Genomic DNA, 14,954 nt, shown 5'->3' with positions numbered 1-14,954 from the left:
ATAGAAGTTGCTCACATCTGCTGTGTAAATAAAGTGTTCATGTTTACTGTTTTCATCTGAAATTATCTCTCTTCATCTTAGAATTTTCTCCAATGTGCTATTTATTAACATCTCAGCAAGATTAACTTTTAAGAGCTTCATGAAACAGGCCTAAAAATCCAATCCAATCAATTAACCAACCAACCAACCAACCAACCAAACATAAAAACCCAATTAGGCAATTCCTTGCTGTTGGGTAGAGCTGTTTCATATTGACTGTAATCTTTACACATAACAGAATTAATCACTGCACAAAATAACGTACCTTATTTCATTTACTAGGTGCATCCAAATTCATTATCTCATTTATTCTTCACAACAATTCCGAGATGGGTATTAGCATCTTTTTTACAGATGAAGAAAGTTAGGTTTAGAGATTCTGGGACTTGACTAGGATCACAAGGTGGACCTCGGGTGGCATGGACTTATATACACTACCAAACATAAAATAGATAGCTAGTGGGAAGCAGCCGCATAGCACAGGGAGATCAGCTCGATGCTTTGTGACCACCTAGAGGGGTGGGATACGGAGGGTGGGAGGGAGGGAGACGCAAGAGGGAAGAGATATGGGAACATAGGTATATGTATAACTGATCCACTTTGTTATAAAGCAGAAACTAACACACCATTGTAAAGCAATTATACTCCAATAAAGATGTTAAAAAAAAATCAATGTTTCTAACTGCAAATCCAGCTATTATACCTCTAGTGTAACGTGCAAATCTGAACTAGTCCTTAAGAGTATGAATTTAGGTGCAGGTAAAAGAAATTAAGCTATATCCTCACTTTTTTTTATTTTATTTTATTTATTTTTTTTAACATCTTTATTGGGGTATAATTACTTTACAATGGTGTGTTAGTTTCTGCTTTATAACAAAGTGAATCAGTTATACATATACATATGTTCCCATTATATCCTCACTTTTAATTGGTATACTTGAACTACTTGGTAAGATGTGCATTTTACATGTTGTTTGTATATCAGGCCTGAAATAGTTTGTGTGAGTTCAATAAATTGAGTTCCTATTGACACAAGAGGCAAATAAGAGTTTTGTATTACAATCTAATCTCGCTCTCATCACTTTCCCAAAAGATTTAAGGCATTCTTTCAACTGTGTCTTAAATGAAATGATGGAGAACACTAACCTCAGGATAAACATCAAGATCAGGGGAACTGTAAAGAGGCATAGGTCAGAAAGAAGTCAATCTCAGTAGAGTTGACAATGCGGACAAAATTAGTTTACAGATAATAATCTGTATATTCCTTATAAGATTAGCTACCTTTCTAGAGATATTCAGGATATAATAAACTGAATCCTTACATTTCATGACAATGACCACGTCAAATCTGAGTTTTCAACTCAAAGTGAAGATGTAACCGCTACAAATAAGAAATGCTGTATAAATGACATTAAGCTTAAGCAATGTAACATGCCACGATCCACCTATAATTCCATTCCACAGTATCAGAATACGTGAGAAATTACATAGAAATCAGATTGCTTAAGTCAATTTTCATTAAAAGAAGAAAACGTATGTGGTAGACTTATGATAAATCCATTTCATGTGGAATAGGACACAGGATATTTTTAAAAGCCTTCCCTGTAAAGCTTAACATCTACAGTTTATTATGTAAAAGAAAAATAACTGAAGTGTTTTGAATAATGTAGAAAAAGTATATGGAAACACAAATCCATTTTAGAAAGGAATATCAGAAAACAATTTAAATTTTAAAACTGTGTGCATATTTCGCCCCAGGCAGTGTTCTAAGAAGTTTACACATATTGACCCATTCAGTTCTCATAACACTACAGGCTAGATATTATTATCATTCTCATTTTATGGATAAGGAAATTGGGGCTCAGAGAGGTTAAATAACTTGCCCAAGGATGTATAGCTAATGAAGTGGTGACCAGCATTTGAGTCCAGGTAATCTGGCTCCAGAAGCCATGTCCTCTCATACTTCCATATCTCTGTTTATGTCGTCCCTCTGCTTGGAATGATCTTAATCTCATCTACCTGTAATTCATTCATCCTTCAAGATTGGTTCAATCCTTACATTTCTCAGAAGTGTTTCCTGATACCACCACTCCTTACAGCTGACTGAGAGGTATCTGAAGTATTGTTATAATAATTCCAGAACATCCTGTGCATAACTCTATTACAGCACAGATACTGAAAACAATATATTTCTTCAACTAGATTGAGTACTTTGAAATGACTGTTACGGTTATCTCTGCACATCCAGATTAGCAGAACGCCTAGTACATAATGGGGCTCTAATTAATTAACCAAAAGACAAGTACCGATTAAAAGCGTATAAAAGAAAATACATCATTCAAATAACATAACTGCTTAAACACTGGGGAGGAACTCCAACCTCTATATATCAATAAACAAAAACTCAAAGGTCTTAACAACACATAAGAAGTAGTTACCTTGGAAAGTAGACATAGAGTAGAAACCATACTGTTAAAAAGGATACAAGTTTTGATATAATGGAATCAGCGATTTCAGAGCACGGCTTGCATTTATAGCAGTTGCTCGAACCATAATGGGTAGGACCTTTCCATTCACAATAGCACCATCAAAAAGTGGACCAAAGAAGGGAACCTGATTGAGAAATGAGAACATAATTTTATACTCAAACTGGAGAAAGGTTGTAGAGAAGAAACAGTTTGTATACAAAAGTCTTTCTGCTTCCTGTTTAGTTCTTCCTTCAGTAGAAATGCTATTCAAATTCAGTTCTTTTCCATGATGGGTCACTCATACTAGGACAATAAACAAACAAAAAATGCCAGTGGTCTACAGGGTTTCCATTCAAAAGAATTATATGCTTCATATAACTGACTGAATAATTTACACTACCTGCCAATTTTCAAATTTTTGTAGCCGCAATTGTATACAAAAATCCAACACTTGGAAATAATTTACTTTTCTCCCATTGAGTAAACACAGGAAGGACACACATTCTTACAGGCAGCAAGTTAGTTTTTTATTATTTTCATGTGATGCCAGCTTTACTACCAAACCTAAAACACTTTTATTATTATTTTACTACAGAATCTAAAACACTATTTTTTATTTTATTATATGGTTTATTAGAAAAAAATCTGTCATTTTTATCAGATGACTGACAGTTTCAAAAGTATTCTGTTTGAATATGGCTGGTACAAATGGCAGCTGAAGGCAAAGACATGAGCTGTGGATAATACAGTAAATATTTTAGGCTTTAGACAATATGTGGCCACATATTATCTCTGCTGTATATTCTCCTTTGATTTTTTAAAAGAGAAAAACCCATTAAAAATGTAACAAACATTCTTAGCTTCTGGGGTGTACAAAAACAACAGTAAATGGGAACTTCCACTCTGGCACTACCTAACCATCTTCCATTCGAATAGTTTCTTTCTATTTTTCCTATTTTAGCGCCTTCTGAAGTAGACTTAGACAATTCACATAGCTACCAGAGTCTGTGTCTCATCTCCCCCTCCATTTCCACGTTTTGATGCCTAGTCTAATTCTTCTGAAAGAGGGAAAGAAACTCACAAAGCCATACAGAACTCAAAATATATTAGCAAAATGTAAGATAAGGAGTTCTTACCTCTGGTTTTTTCATTATCTGGATACTGAACATGTGATTTTTCATTGGGTATATTACAATAAGGACATCACCAAATTCGGTAGGAATAATTCCTCTCCTGTAGTCTCTAGTATGCTCTGACCAAACGATGTGTACTTCATCATTTCCTAAATGTCTCAACTGGAAAACCAAGAAAATAGTTCATAGTGCTCGAGAAAAGCCCTGTGAATACAGTCATACAGCTACTGACAACATACTATAAGAAGATTAAAGGGTAAAGAAATTTTAAAAATACTTTTTAAACTTCATTTGATAATTTTTCATAACATGCAAAACACAAGCACTCAAAAGACATTAGGAGACACTGCAGAAGACCAGATAATTTTCAACTGTCTATACAGTCAATGGCAAACAGAGAAATTAGATAAAAAAGATTCGCATACAGACCAAACGCTCTTCTTAACCAGCAACTGCACCAATTTTCCACTACCAAACCTTTTAAAAATTGTTTAAAAGAGTGTTTTAAAAAGTGACGGATTTAAGACTATTCTTTTTTTCTGACCACTCTCTGGAAGTGTTAATGAGCAGTGAAAGGGTCTAAAGGAGGCAACAGAAAGAGAAGGAAAAGAAGTAAATCATAAATATCTACTGAGTAAGAGAAAATTGGTTATATTTGCGTTAACGAATTTATTTCCAGCTTTTCTTTGACTATGAAACTTGGCCTACGAAATTCTTTCAAGTAGACTTTGTGAGATTTGTTAGACTCTCTAAAGATTTTATTTAAATACTTATAGTGCTTACGAAGGTGTTTTTGGCATTTAGAGAGTTAACATTATGATGATTAAAATTATAAAAAGCAAAGTATACAAAAGTTGGATTTCTATTAAGTTATTAGAAGAATTAACTTAATGTCCATCAGTATTGAGTTTTCTTCATGTAGATTATTGTTTAAACATGTATTTTAATATATCAATACAATTTGGTTATTTTAGTACATTTATTGATTCTGCCACTGCAAACATTTGAGCCCATTTTTGGTGCACATCTCACATAGGCTTTTCTATTACTTTCAGATAACGTGACATATTGTAGGCAGAAAAGTGTGGAAGAGAAAATTAGGATAAGTGTCGTCAATATTCTTAGTAGGGGCTAACATATAGGCAATTTCTGTTTTTGAAATATTGGACTTATTTTGACTTAATGACCACAAGGCAGGAAAACAATTAAATGTGTCATTTAAACAAACAAAGGAATTAACCTTCCAATTAATGAAAGGTTTTCTTCTGTCACCCTTTAACCCTGGAGTTCTTAATCTGGGTTCAAGGGATCTATGAATTTTTGCAAATTTTATTTGTGTATTTTTCTGAGAAGAAAGTCTATCATATAGGACTATGTTTTACAAAAAAAGCCAAGAACCAGTGTTCTAATGGTTCTTAAAAGTCCCCAACACCAATCTATCTAGAAAATCCTAGGCACTATGAATGTCATTAAGTATCTGAAAACACGAGGTAAATCCCTGAACTTTAAAATTTATATTCCTAAGTAAGAAATGCCCTCTCTTCTTTGACAGATTATAAGATAGTGGCAGCTATTACTCTAAAGACAGTGCCCAGCTAAGTCTATAGACCAGAATCTATTATTTTAGAAATATAAAGATTTTTATTTTCTTTTAAGGAGGACTTTTTTTAGGTCTAAGTGGATTAAATAATTCTTTTTGGAAACCATAAATGTGCTTATTGCTCTAAATACATGATGATAGACCTCAAACATCAAAACAATGTTTATTTTAAGTTTTAATTATCATTACTTACAACACACACACACACCCTGAATGACATAAATGCAAGACTTGGGCTTTGTGACATTTTTAAAAACCAAAAAAGATTACACAACTCAGAAAAGCCATGGCTCTATAATTTCATTTTTTAATCAAAATACTTTAAAAATATCCTTCCTATACAGCCATCCCCATGTGTCAGCTTCCCTAATAGGTTTATGTTAACTGAATACAAAAGAAATGTGAAATAAATTTAACCAGGAGGGATGATCCAATCTAATTTTGATACATTAATGTCATATGCTGTACATGTTACAACAGCAGCCAGATCTAATACTAAGCTCCAGGCTATACTGAGATTTCCAAATGGCAGATTGTTCTAAGTGATATCAAGTATAATTGAAGTAATAAACGATAGTAAAAGCTGAGCACACTGTCAGGAAGAATTTAAGTATTTACTTTTTAAAATTAAATGAGTTAGGTTAGGAAAGACAAGACAACTGAAATAATGCAGGTCTCAATTTACAGAAAATTCCTTTTATTTATCTGCTACATTAACCCTTGAACTCTTGCCAAACCTATCTATAATTTCTAGTGCCCACTTATCTAAAGAAATGAGAGAAAAGGGCAACTGTAGTTTTATTTTATAATGAAAGCTTGTCTTCAAATATCTACCACAGAGTATTAAAAGTCTCTTATGGAAGTTTAACAGAAAAGAATAATATATTTTTTCCAGGATGTTTATGGCATAGAATGCAGATATTTATGGCATAGAACTATGCATATAAACAAAGTCATTTAAAACATGTTCAATCATTTTAAGGAAAAAGCTTCAAGAACATCCCTTATCATTTTTATCCAAATGCTAAAAAAGCAATTATTTTATGCTGTTATGTTGAGGCATGTTTTTATATCTTTATGTCTTTAAACCCTGCTATAAAATAATTAAATAAATTGAGAAATTGCTAATCATTGCCATGTATCTTATAATTTTTGAAGACTACTGAAAATATGAATTTTGAGTGGTTAACAGTTAACAGAAACTTCAGAAGTGTTTGACATTTATTTGACATAAATACTTTATATAGTATTTGATGTTTTAAATTATTTTATCTATTCCTTATATTTTACAGATTTAAAGGGTTGTGTCTTATGTATACTCAGCAGGGTTTTTCCATACTCTAAAAACTCTCAAAGGAGTTCCTACCTGCATGTTCTTGTACCCAGATGCGAATCACTTCTGAAACAGACTATAAGAATTCTGTACATGGGACAGGTCTGTTAAAATGACTGGCAGCCAAAGTACTCTTCCAAATTCACTTTGACTGCTGTTGAAGTCATTTTGGAATTCGAGGTATATAACATAAGCTGCAGATTATCATTATCAATTTATGAAGATAAAATAGTTAAATGAAATTCAACACATATAAAATTGAAGTCCTCAGTACATTACAGAATATTAGCACTGGGAGAGACATTAAAGCTCTAATTTCCCACACAATACAGGAACTCCCAGTGCAATATCCCTGACAAGTAATCCTGCCTCTGCTTGAATATTTCTAGGGTTAGGAAGCTTACAGATTCACAAATTAGCCCATTCATTTTAAAAGAGCTACAATCGTTAGACCCTACTTTACAGTAAGCCAAAATCTGCCTTCCCTAAGCTAGTTCTTCCAAAATAAGACTAATACCAAATAAACCCAAGCTATATTTCATATATTATCTTTTCAAATATTTGAAGATTCGTCTAATATATAACTCAACTTTTCTAGGTTAAAAGTGTTCCTCTTTTTATATTTTACAAACTTATTCATTATCCTGGATTATTACCTCAGTTTATTGATGTTTCTATTAAATTGTGGTATCTGAAATAGAATATAATATCAATATATTCTATAATACAACCAGCCCACAGTGGGACTACTTCCTTTGTTCTATTCACTCAATTATTTTCTGCATTTTTACAACACTGGCTCAAATGGAAGCTGTAGTCAATTCAAACCCTTAAGACTTTTTCTTACGAAGTTCTTTTAAGCGGGTACAACTGACTACTAGAACTAGAGAGGATTTCTATGTATTCTTAATAAACTTTAACTTACCAGGTTCCGATTACCTTAAAGCCTATCAAGGCCTTTAGCATGATTCTTCTATTCAGTATGTTGGCTCTCCCTTTTCCAGATTTGGGTTATCCTTAAATTCAAATTCTTGTGTCTTTATTTAGATTTTGGATAAAAATGTCAAACGGGACAGGTTTGGGTAACAGCCTTACAGTAAGTCATTACAGATGTCCTTCCTGGTTAAATGAATATCCAACATTTATTAAATACTTACTATTTCTGAGTGCTTTGTGATAATTTATTTAATTTTCAAAACAATGTTACAAGATAAGAATAATTATTATTGACCTTATTTTTACAGGTGAGGAACTGAACCTTTGTAACTTGCCTAAGGTCACGTAACTAATAAGTGGCAGAGCCAAGATTGAAACCCAAGCAGGCTAGCTTCAGAAACCATACTTTAACCACCTCCCTCTATTGCCTCTCATTATATAATTAATTTCTCTAGATATAATTACAGAACCAGTCACTAACATACTTATTGAACTATTATTAAGACCGCACTTCTTCAACTTGTCCACAACAAACGACTTAGTTAAATGCTTTATACTGTCTATGGCCTTCCCTGATGTAGTAATCCTATTAAAACAAATTAAGTTACTTTGATGTGATTTGTTATGGTGAACTCATGGTAGCTCCTAGTGATCACTACTTCATTACCTAAGTGCTCACAAACCATCTGTTTAATAATCCTATTTTGCCAGGCATTGACATGGAGCTCATGAATGTTAGTAATTTTTGTGGTTGGTGGCCTGTTCCATGTCCTTTTATGAAAATCAGATGTTTGCCTATCTATGGCAGTGTTCTCATTTTCCATAATTATCAGTAGAGATTCCAGAGTCAATTCTAGATTTCCTCAGTGAAATATCATTCATTTGGAGTTAGAGACTAGAATTCATGTAATATAACTATATCATCTGTTTTACAAAATCAACTTACCCCCTTGATGTCCTCATTTCTGTTAAAAACACCTAATAACTTAATTATAATTACTCAGAGTCAAAACCTGAAAGTCTTCAATTTCTGATTTCCTTATAGTATCTCTAACAAGCTCTTCATTAAAAAAAAAGTATTATGTTCTCTTTTTGTACTTTCCTTCCTATTTCCTCTATTGTTGCTCTAGATCAGATGCTAGTCATCCTACACAGCTGGACTAGTTCACGAGTTCTTAAAAGGCCTTCTCTTCTCCTTCCCTCTCTCCTTCCTATCTACCTCTTTCAAACAGCAAATATTGAGAGCTGACTAAATGCACTGCACTAGCTATTAAAGATACAACGGTGAGGAAAAACAGACATATTTTCTTCTCTCACATAGCTTTAAGTCCAGTGGAGAGAGAGTAAAATAAACTAAGCAATTAATGAATAATTAACAGTAGAGATAATGCTCTAAATATACCTCTCTGAATGCAAATAACAAAGACAACTGATCTATAATGGCACTTGAAGAATGCATAGAAGTTAGTTAGGTTAGGGCAGTTACTTCACGAGATAGTGGTATACATGTAGAAATTGAAACGGAGTTGATACTCAGTGCCCCAAGCCCTCATTCTTTGCCCCTCACCTTCCAGACACTCATGTAGCAAAACATAAACTATCATATACTCCTCAATCATGTGCAAAAACATACTCTCATACATTTTCACAATTCACTTGCTGTCTGGATCATTCATTCTTAGTAATTGGGAAAAGCTTCTTGAAGCAATAGGCACGGCATCTAGTACAGAATACTTTAGCAGAGTGGGCACTCAATAAATATGCTATTAAAAAGATAATGTCACAGTACTTACTTAGCAAATTGTTTTCTATCATTACATAGTGCACAGCATAAAAATACAATTATCTGCAATTACGGCTTTATTTAAATATGCCACTTTGATGGTGATACGTGCTATACAAATATAAAATAGGGTAATGTGATAGTGTTACTGGATAGAGAGGGCTTCTTTAGCTAGGATGGTCTGGAAAGGTCTCTCTGAGGAACTGTCATGTGAGTCTGAGAATAGAACAATGAGGATGAAAAAACCTGATAATGTGACGAAAGAGCATTTCAAATGGAAAAAAAAGGTAAGTGCACAGCCCCTGAGATGGGAATGAGCTTGACATGATGGCAGGTTAGAATGACAGCCAGTGAGGCCAGATTGTGGTAAGTGAAAAGGAAAGTGACAGAAGATGAGATCAGGGAGGTAGGCAGGCAAGTGGCCAAATCCTGTAGGGCACTGAAGGCCACAGTAAGGAATTAGAATTTTATTCTATATGCAATGAGAAGCCACTGCTATACCATCCAAATTAAACCATTCACAGTGCTGAGATAAATCTGCTCTGAACCATTTATACTTCCTTGTTTCTTTATCTTCATTTCTTGTCATCAGGAGTATATTTATAGAAATCGGGGTTAAAGGTAGAGTCTATTATATTAAAACAGAATTATTTTACATAATGTGGCTAGATTTAGGACTACAACCATGTGTATAATTCCATAGCATTTATTAACTATTACATTAACTACACTTCTACTAAAACAATGAAAAAATTTTTCTTATTATTCCTTAAGTTTGTTTTTCAATTCCTTTTCCAGACTATATTAGCATATAGTCTTTGGAAAGTGAAGTATACTTTAACTGTATTTCTAGATAAAATAAAGAAAAATGGATTTAAAGTTATAATCAGACTAAGCAGTTCGATAGAGCTCATTTATTTGCGAAACTATTGTAACCAAATTTCAAAACAAAAAACGAACTGCCGTCCAGTACGCTAACAATATTTCAGAGGGAACTGACTTAAAGTGCTTCCTTCCCCTCTTTTGGGGGGTCCAGGAAATGAAAGATAGGCTAGAGAGTCCAACTAAAAGTAGGTTACAATTATCTCTACTTGATCTTCATCAAACTCCTAAAAGGATGATTCAGCTACCTATGAAGCAGAGTATCAGCAAGTGGCTACAAGAAGGAGACAGAGGAAATGAGACAAGCTCCTGTGAACACTTTATACCAATGCTTGCAGCACTTTTGATTTTTAGGGGTGAATAAACTCAGTTAAGTGGAAATTATTTTTAACCATTTTCTGTCTATCTTCCTCAGGTAGAGAGAATTTATAGAACAGATGGCTTGGACTGGAGTTATATCAGGATTTTTAATATGGTGGCATAGTATTTCTAAGAGAGACTACTTTGTTAGACTGAAAGTTTGGTTAATTTGTTAAAAAAAAGTATAGTCTATGTTGTAAAAATTCTGTCGCTACCATTTTGATCCTTGAAAGAGTCTTTCTTCACAAGAAATAAAATGCTAACACTTAAAGAGGTTCAAAGATATTTACCTCTCATTCTGAGAAAATAAAATGCTTAAAAATAATTTACAAAATCACCACACATTTTAAACACAAAGTGAAAACTAAAATTAGTTTCTACAAAATAGATATAAATGATTTTCTCCTATCAAGTTTAAAACAAAGAACCAGAGTCATACATAATTCTACCTTGCCAGAGGCATGGCTATTTCTTTAAACTGACTGTTGACTATCTAATTTAATTAGAGGTATTAAACTTCACGCTGAGGTCAACAAGCCTTACTTCCTTCAATATTACACTTCAACCAGTGCTCATTAATGTGTCTACTGAATGGATTAACACACCTAAAGATATATGTACAAAGCAAAGGGGGACAACCTAATGATATCCAATTGTTCATTTGTAACAGGACACATGTTCTAGGCCTCAACTTATTACCACTAATGTGGAATTTATTAAATTCAGGAGAAAAATACCAATACAGAAAGTGATTTTTTAATTAAGGAAAACTGGTATAAGACAACTGGTTTCTATGATTAAGTTTAAGGATTTAACCTTTTATTGAAAAGAAATTGATAATGTAATAGAGCTAAAATATAAGACTGTTACTTAGAAAAATCTTACATACTAGGACTCTGAAGAGCAGTAAGGGCAAGAATCACAGAGAATAGGGAAAAGGAAAACTCAATATATAGAGAAATAAATGTTACTTTTTAAAAAATTTCTATGAAAAGAAGGTTTAGAATAATTTATACTGAATTATTAGACTGGGTAAATTTTTCCTTTCTACTGAATTAAGTGAAATATTGCTTCAATTTAGCCCCAACCTTGATAAGAGTAGATTTTACTTAAAGTTACTTAAATTACTACTTGAGAATATAAGAGAACTATACCTTCCAAAATGATACCACTTTATTACATATTGTTTACAATTTTGACAGGTTTTGTTTTTATCTGGTAGGTATTATACATGTGAAAGAAGTTATGTTTTGAAATTTTCTCACTACAACAAACAAATAAACCCTTTAAAATGCTCTATTGAAGTAAAAAAAAAGCCTATCTAGCCAGGGTAATTTTCTTGAATAAAACAGGTATAGTTACTTTGACAACTAATATAATAGCATGCTTGCATTATAAATTAAAAAAAATTATAAACATATGCTTGCATTTTTAAAAGTTACATTATTTCTGGCATCTCGATACTAAACAATTGGAATACTATGCCATGTAATTGCCTGCAGTCTTTCTCTAATAATTTGAAAAAAACCCAAAAAACTAAATAATTGGAAAAAAATACTTGTACTATTCCACTTGGTAAATTGCTAAATAATTTTACATTTAGAATTAATTAGCTTAAAGGGGGAAAAAAACACAAAATTTTCTTCTAGGGTGTTATGTCAGCAAAATGGTGGACCAAGCAAGCTCTTGTTTCTCCACAGAGACATTGAAAAAACATGATTATATACAGAAAACCCTGATTCCACAACAAAACCTGTTAGAACTAATATATGAATTCAGCAAAGTTGCACAATACAAAATTAACACACAAAAATCAGCTGCATTTTTAACAATGAACAATTCAAAAAGGAAATTATAAAAACAATTCCATTTATAATTGCATCAGAAAGAATAAAATTCTAAGGCATAAATTTAACTAAGGAGGAGAAAGGCATATATGTTGAAAACTACAAAATATTGCTGAAAGAAATGAAAGACTACATAAATAAATGGAAAGATAGCCCATGTTCATGGATTGGAAGGTTTAATATTATTAAAATGACAAAACTACTCAAAGTGATCCAAAGATTCAATGCAATCCTATCAAAATCCCAACACGGTTTTTCATAGAAACAGAAAAACCCATCTTAAATTTCATATGGAATCTCAAGAGACTCTGAATAGTAAAAGCAATCTTGTAAAAGAAGAATGAAGTTGTAGAACTCACATTACTTAATTTCAAAACTTACTACAAAGCTACAGTAATTAAAGCACTTAATTAAAGCAAAAGGACATTCAGACCAATGGAATAGAACAGGGAGTCCAGAAATAAAGCTTTCCATAGATGACCAATTGATTTTTGACAAGGATGCCAAGATCATTCAATAAAGGAATGTGTAGTCTTTTAAACAAATGGTGGTGGGACAAATGGATAGCCATGTGCAAAAGAATGAAGTCAGACTTTTATCTCATACTATACACAAAGAATAACTAAAAATGGATCCAAAACCTGAATGTAAAAGCTAAAACTATAATACTCTTAGAAGAAAACATACGGGAAAATATTCACAACATTGGATTTAGCAATGATTTCTTGAACTGATACCAGAAGTAGAAGCAACAAAAGAAAACATAGATAAATTGAGCTCCATCAAAATAAAAACTTCTATGCCTCAAAGGACACTATCAAGAGTGAAAAGACAACCCCAAAAATGGGAGAAAAATATTTGCTAGTCATATATCTGATAAGAGATTAACATCTAGAATATATAAAGAACTCCAACAACACAACAAGAAAATTACAAACAATCTAATTTAAAAAAATGGGTAAAAGAGATGAATAGACATTCCTCCAAAGAAGATATACAAATGGCCAATAAGCACATGAAAAGATGCACATCATTAGTCATTAGGGAAATGCAAGTCAAAAACCACAAAGCATAATACTTTGTGCCTATTAGGATAGCTAATAACAAGTGTTGGCAAGGATGTGGAAAAACTGGAACTCTTGTGCATTGCTGGGAGAAATGTCAAATGGCACAGTCACTGTGGAAAACAGTTTGACAATTCCTTTAGAAAGCTAAACATATAATTTCCATATTACCCAGCAATTCAACTCACAGGTCTATACCTAAAAGAACTGAAGACAGGGATTCAAACAAATACCTGCAGGACAATGTTCATTGCAGCATTATTCACAACAGCTAAAAAGTGGAAACAACCCAGTGTCTATTGATAGATAAATGGATAAACAAAATGTATATATATATCATGGGATACTATTCAGCCATAAAAAGGATGAAATTCTGACATGCTTTAACATCAATGAAGCTTGAAAACATTATGCTAAGTGAAATAAGACACAAAAGGACAAGTACTGTATGATTCCAAATTATATGAGGTACCTAGAACTGGAAAATTAAAAGAGAAAGAAAGCAAATTAGAGGTTACTAGGGGCTGGGTGGAGGGGTTAATGGAGAGTTATTGTTAATGGATACAGAGTTCCTTTTTTGGGAGAATAAAGTTCTGAGATTTCCAGTTTCCAGCCTGGCATGTAAAGAGATTAGAAGTTACCACTCTGTCCTAACAACAAGTAAAAAGCTAAACAACTGAAAAATCAACTACAGTACTCTTCTTAGATCAGAGAATTGAGGTCATAGGGAAAACTGCTGCCCCAAAATTGGACAGACAGGCATATATGAAGAATAACAACTTAACAGAGCAGAAACCTCTGTAGGAACCAGTGCCAGAGTAGGAAAACCTGAACTGTAGCTGACAAACTGCCGGAGACTCAGTGTGAAGAATGAGAGAATGAAAACGCATCAGAACCACAGTCAGATATGGCAGGGATGTTGGAATTACAACTATGATTAATACGCTAAGGGAACTAATGGAAAAAGTAGTCAAAGTATGGATGGATGAACAGATGGATAATGTAAGCAGAGAGACGGACATTCTCAGAAAGAATCAAAAAGAAATGCTAGAGATTAAAAAAAATATGTAAGTGAAATGAAGAAAGCCTCTGATGGGCTCATTAGTAGACTGGACATGTCTGAGGAAAGAATCTCTGAGCTTGAGGATATAATAATAGAAACTTCTAAAACTGAAAACCAAAGAGAAAAAAGACCGAAAAAAAACCCATAACAGAATATCCAAGAACTGTGGGACAACCACAAAAAGTGTAACATTTATGTATAGAAGGAGAAGAAAGAGAGGAAGAAACAGAAGAAATATTTGAAGCAATAAAGATTGAGAATTGCCCCAAATTAGTGTTAGACACCTAACAACAGATCCAGGAAGCTCAGAGAACACTAAGCAGGATAAATGGCCCCCAAATTACATCCAGTATATCACATGCAAACTTCAGAAAATCACAGATGAAAAAATCTTGAGAAAAGCCAGAGGGGGAAAAAACATTTTACCTATAGAGGAGCAAAGATGA

At 33.1% G+C, this 14,954-nt stretch overlaps 1 protein-coding gene across 6 annotated transcripts in view; it reads right to left on the bottom strand.

Annotated features, from left to right (window-relative positions):
• RALGAPA1 (Ral GTPase activating protein catalytic subunit alpha 1) overlaps nucleotides 1-14,954 on the bottom strand; it is a 221,418-nt gene that overhangs the window by 24,698 nt on the left and 181,766 nt on the right. For 5 of the 6 annotated variants that reach the window (XM_079912214.1, XM_079912215.1, XM_079912219.1 and 2 more), the window contains exons 37-38: nucleotides 3,644-3,802; nucleotides 2,525-2,652 (exon numbers count right to left, since the gene is read on the bottom strand). In XM_079912214.1, the coding sequence (XP_079768340.1) occupies nucleotides 2,525-2,652; nucleotides 3,644-3,802 (287 nt within the window). Of the gene's footprint in view, nucleotides 1-2,524; nucleotides 2,653-3,643; nucleotides 3,803-6,334; nucleotides 7,693-14,954 lie in introns of those variants that run through there. The other variant, XM_079912218.1, reaches the window with a different exon arrangement.

This window comes from Stenella coeruleoalba, assembly GCF_951394435.1.
Source record: "Stenella coeruleoalba genome assembly, chromosome: 2".
NCBI classification, from domain to species: domain Eukaryota; kingdom Metazoa; phylum Chordata; class Mammalia; order Artiodactyla; family Delphinidae; genus Stenella; species Stenella coeruleoalba.
The sequence above is the reverse complement of the archived record's forward strand: the minus strand, read 5'-3'. Positions and strand labels throughout refer to the sequence as shown.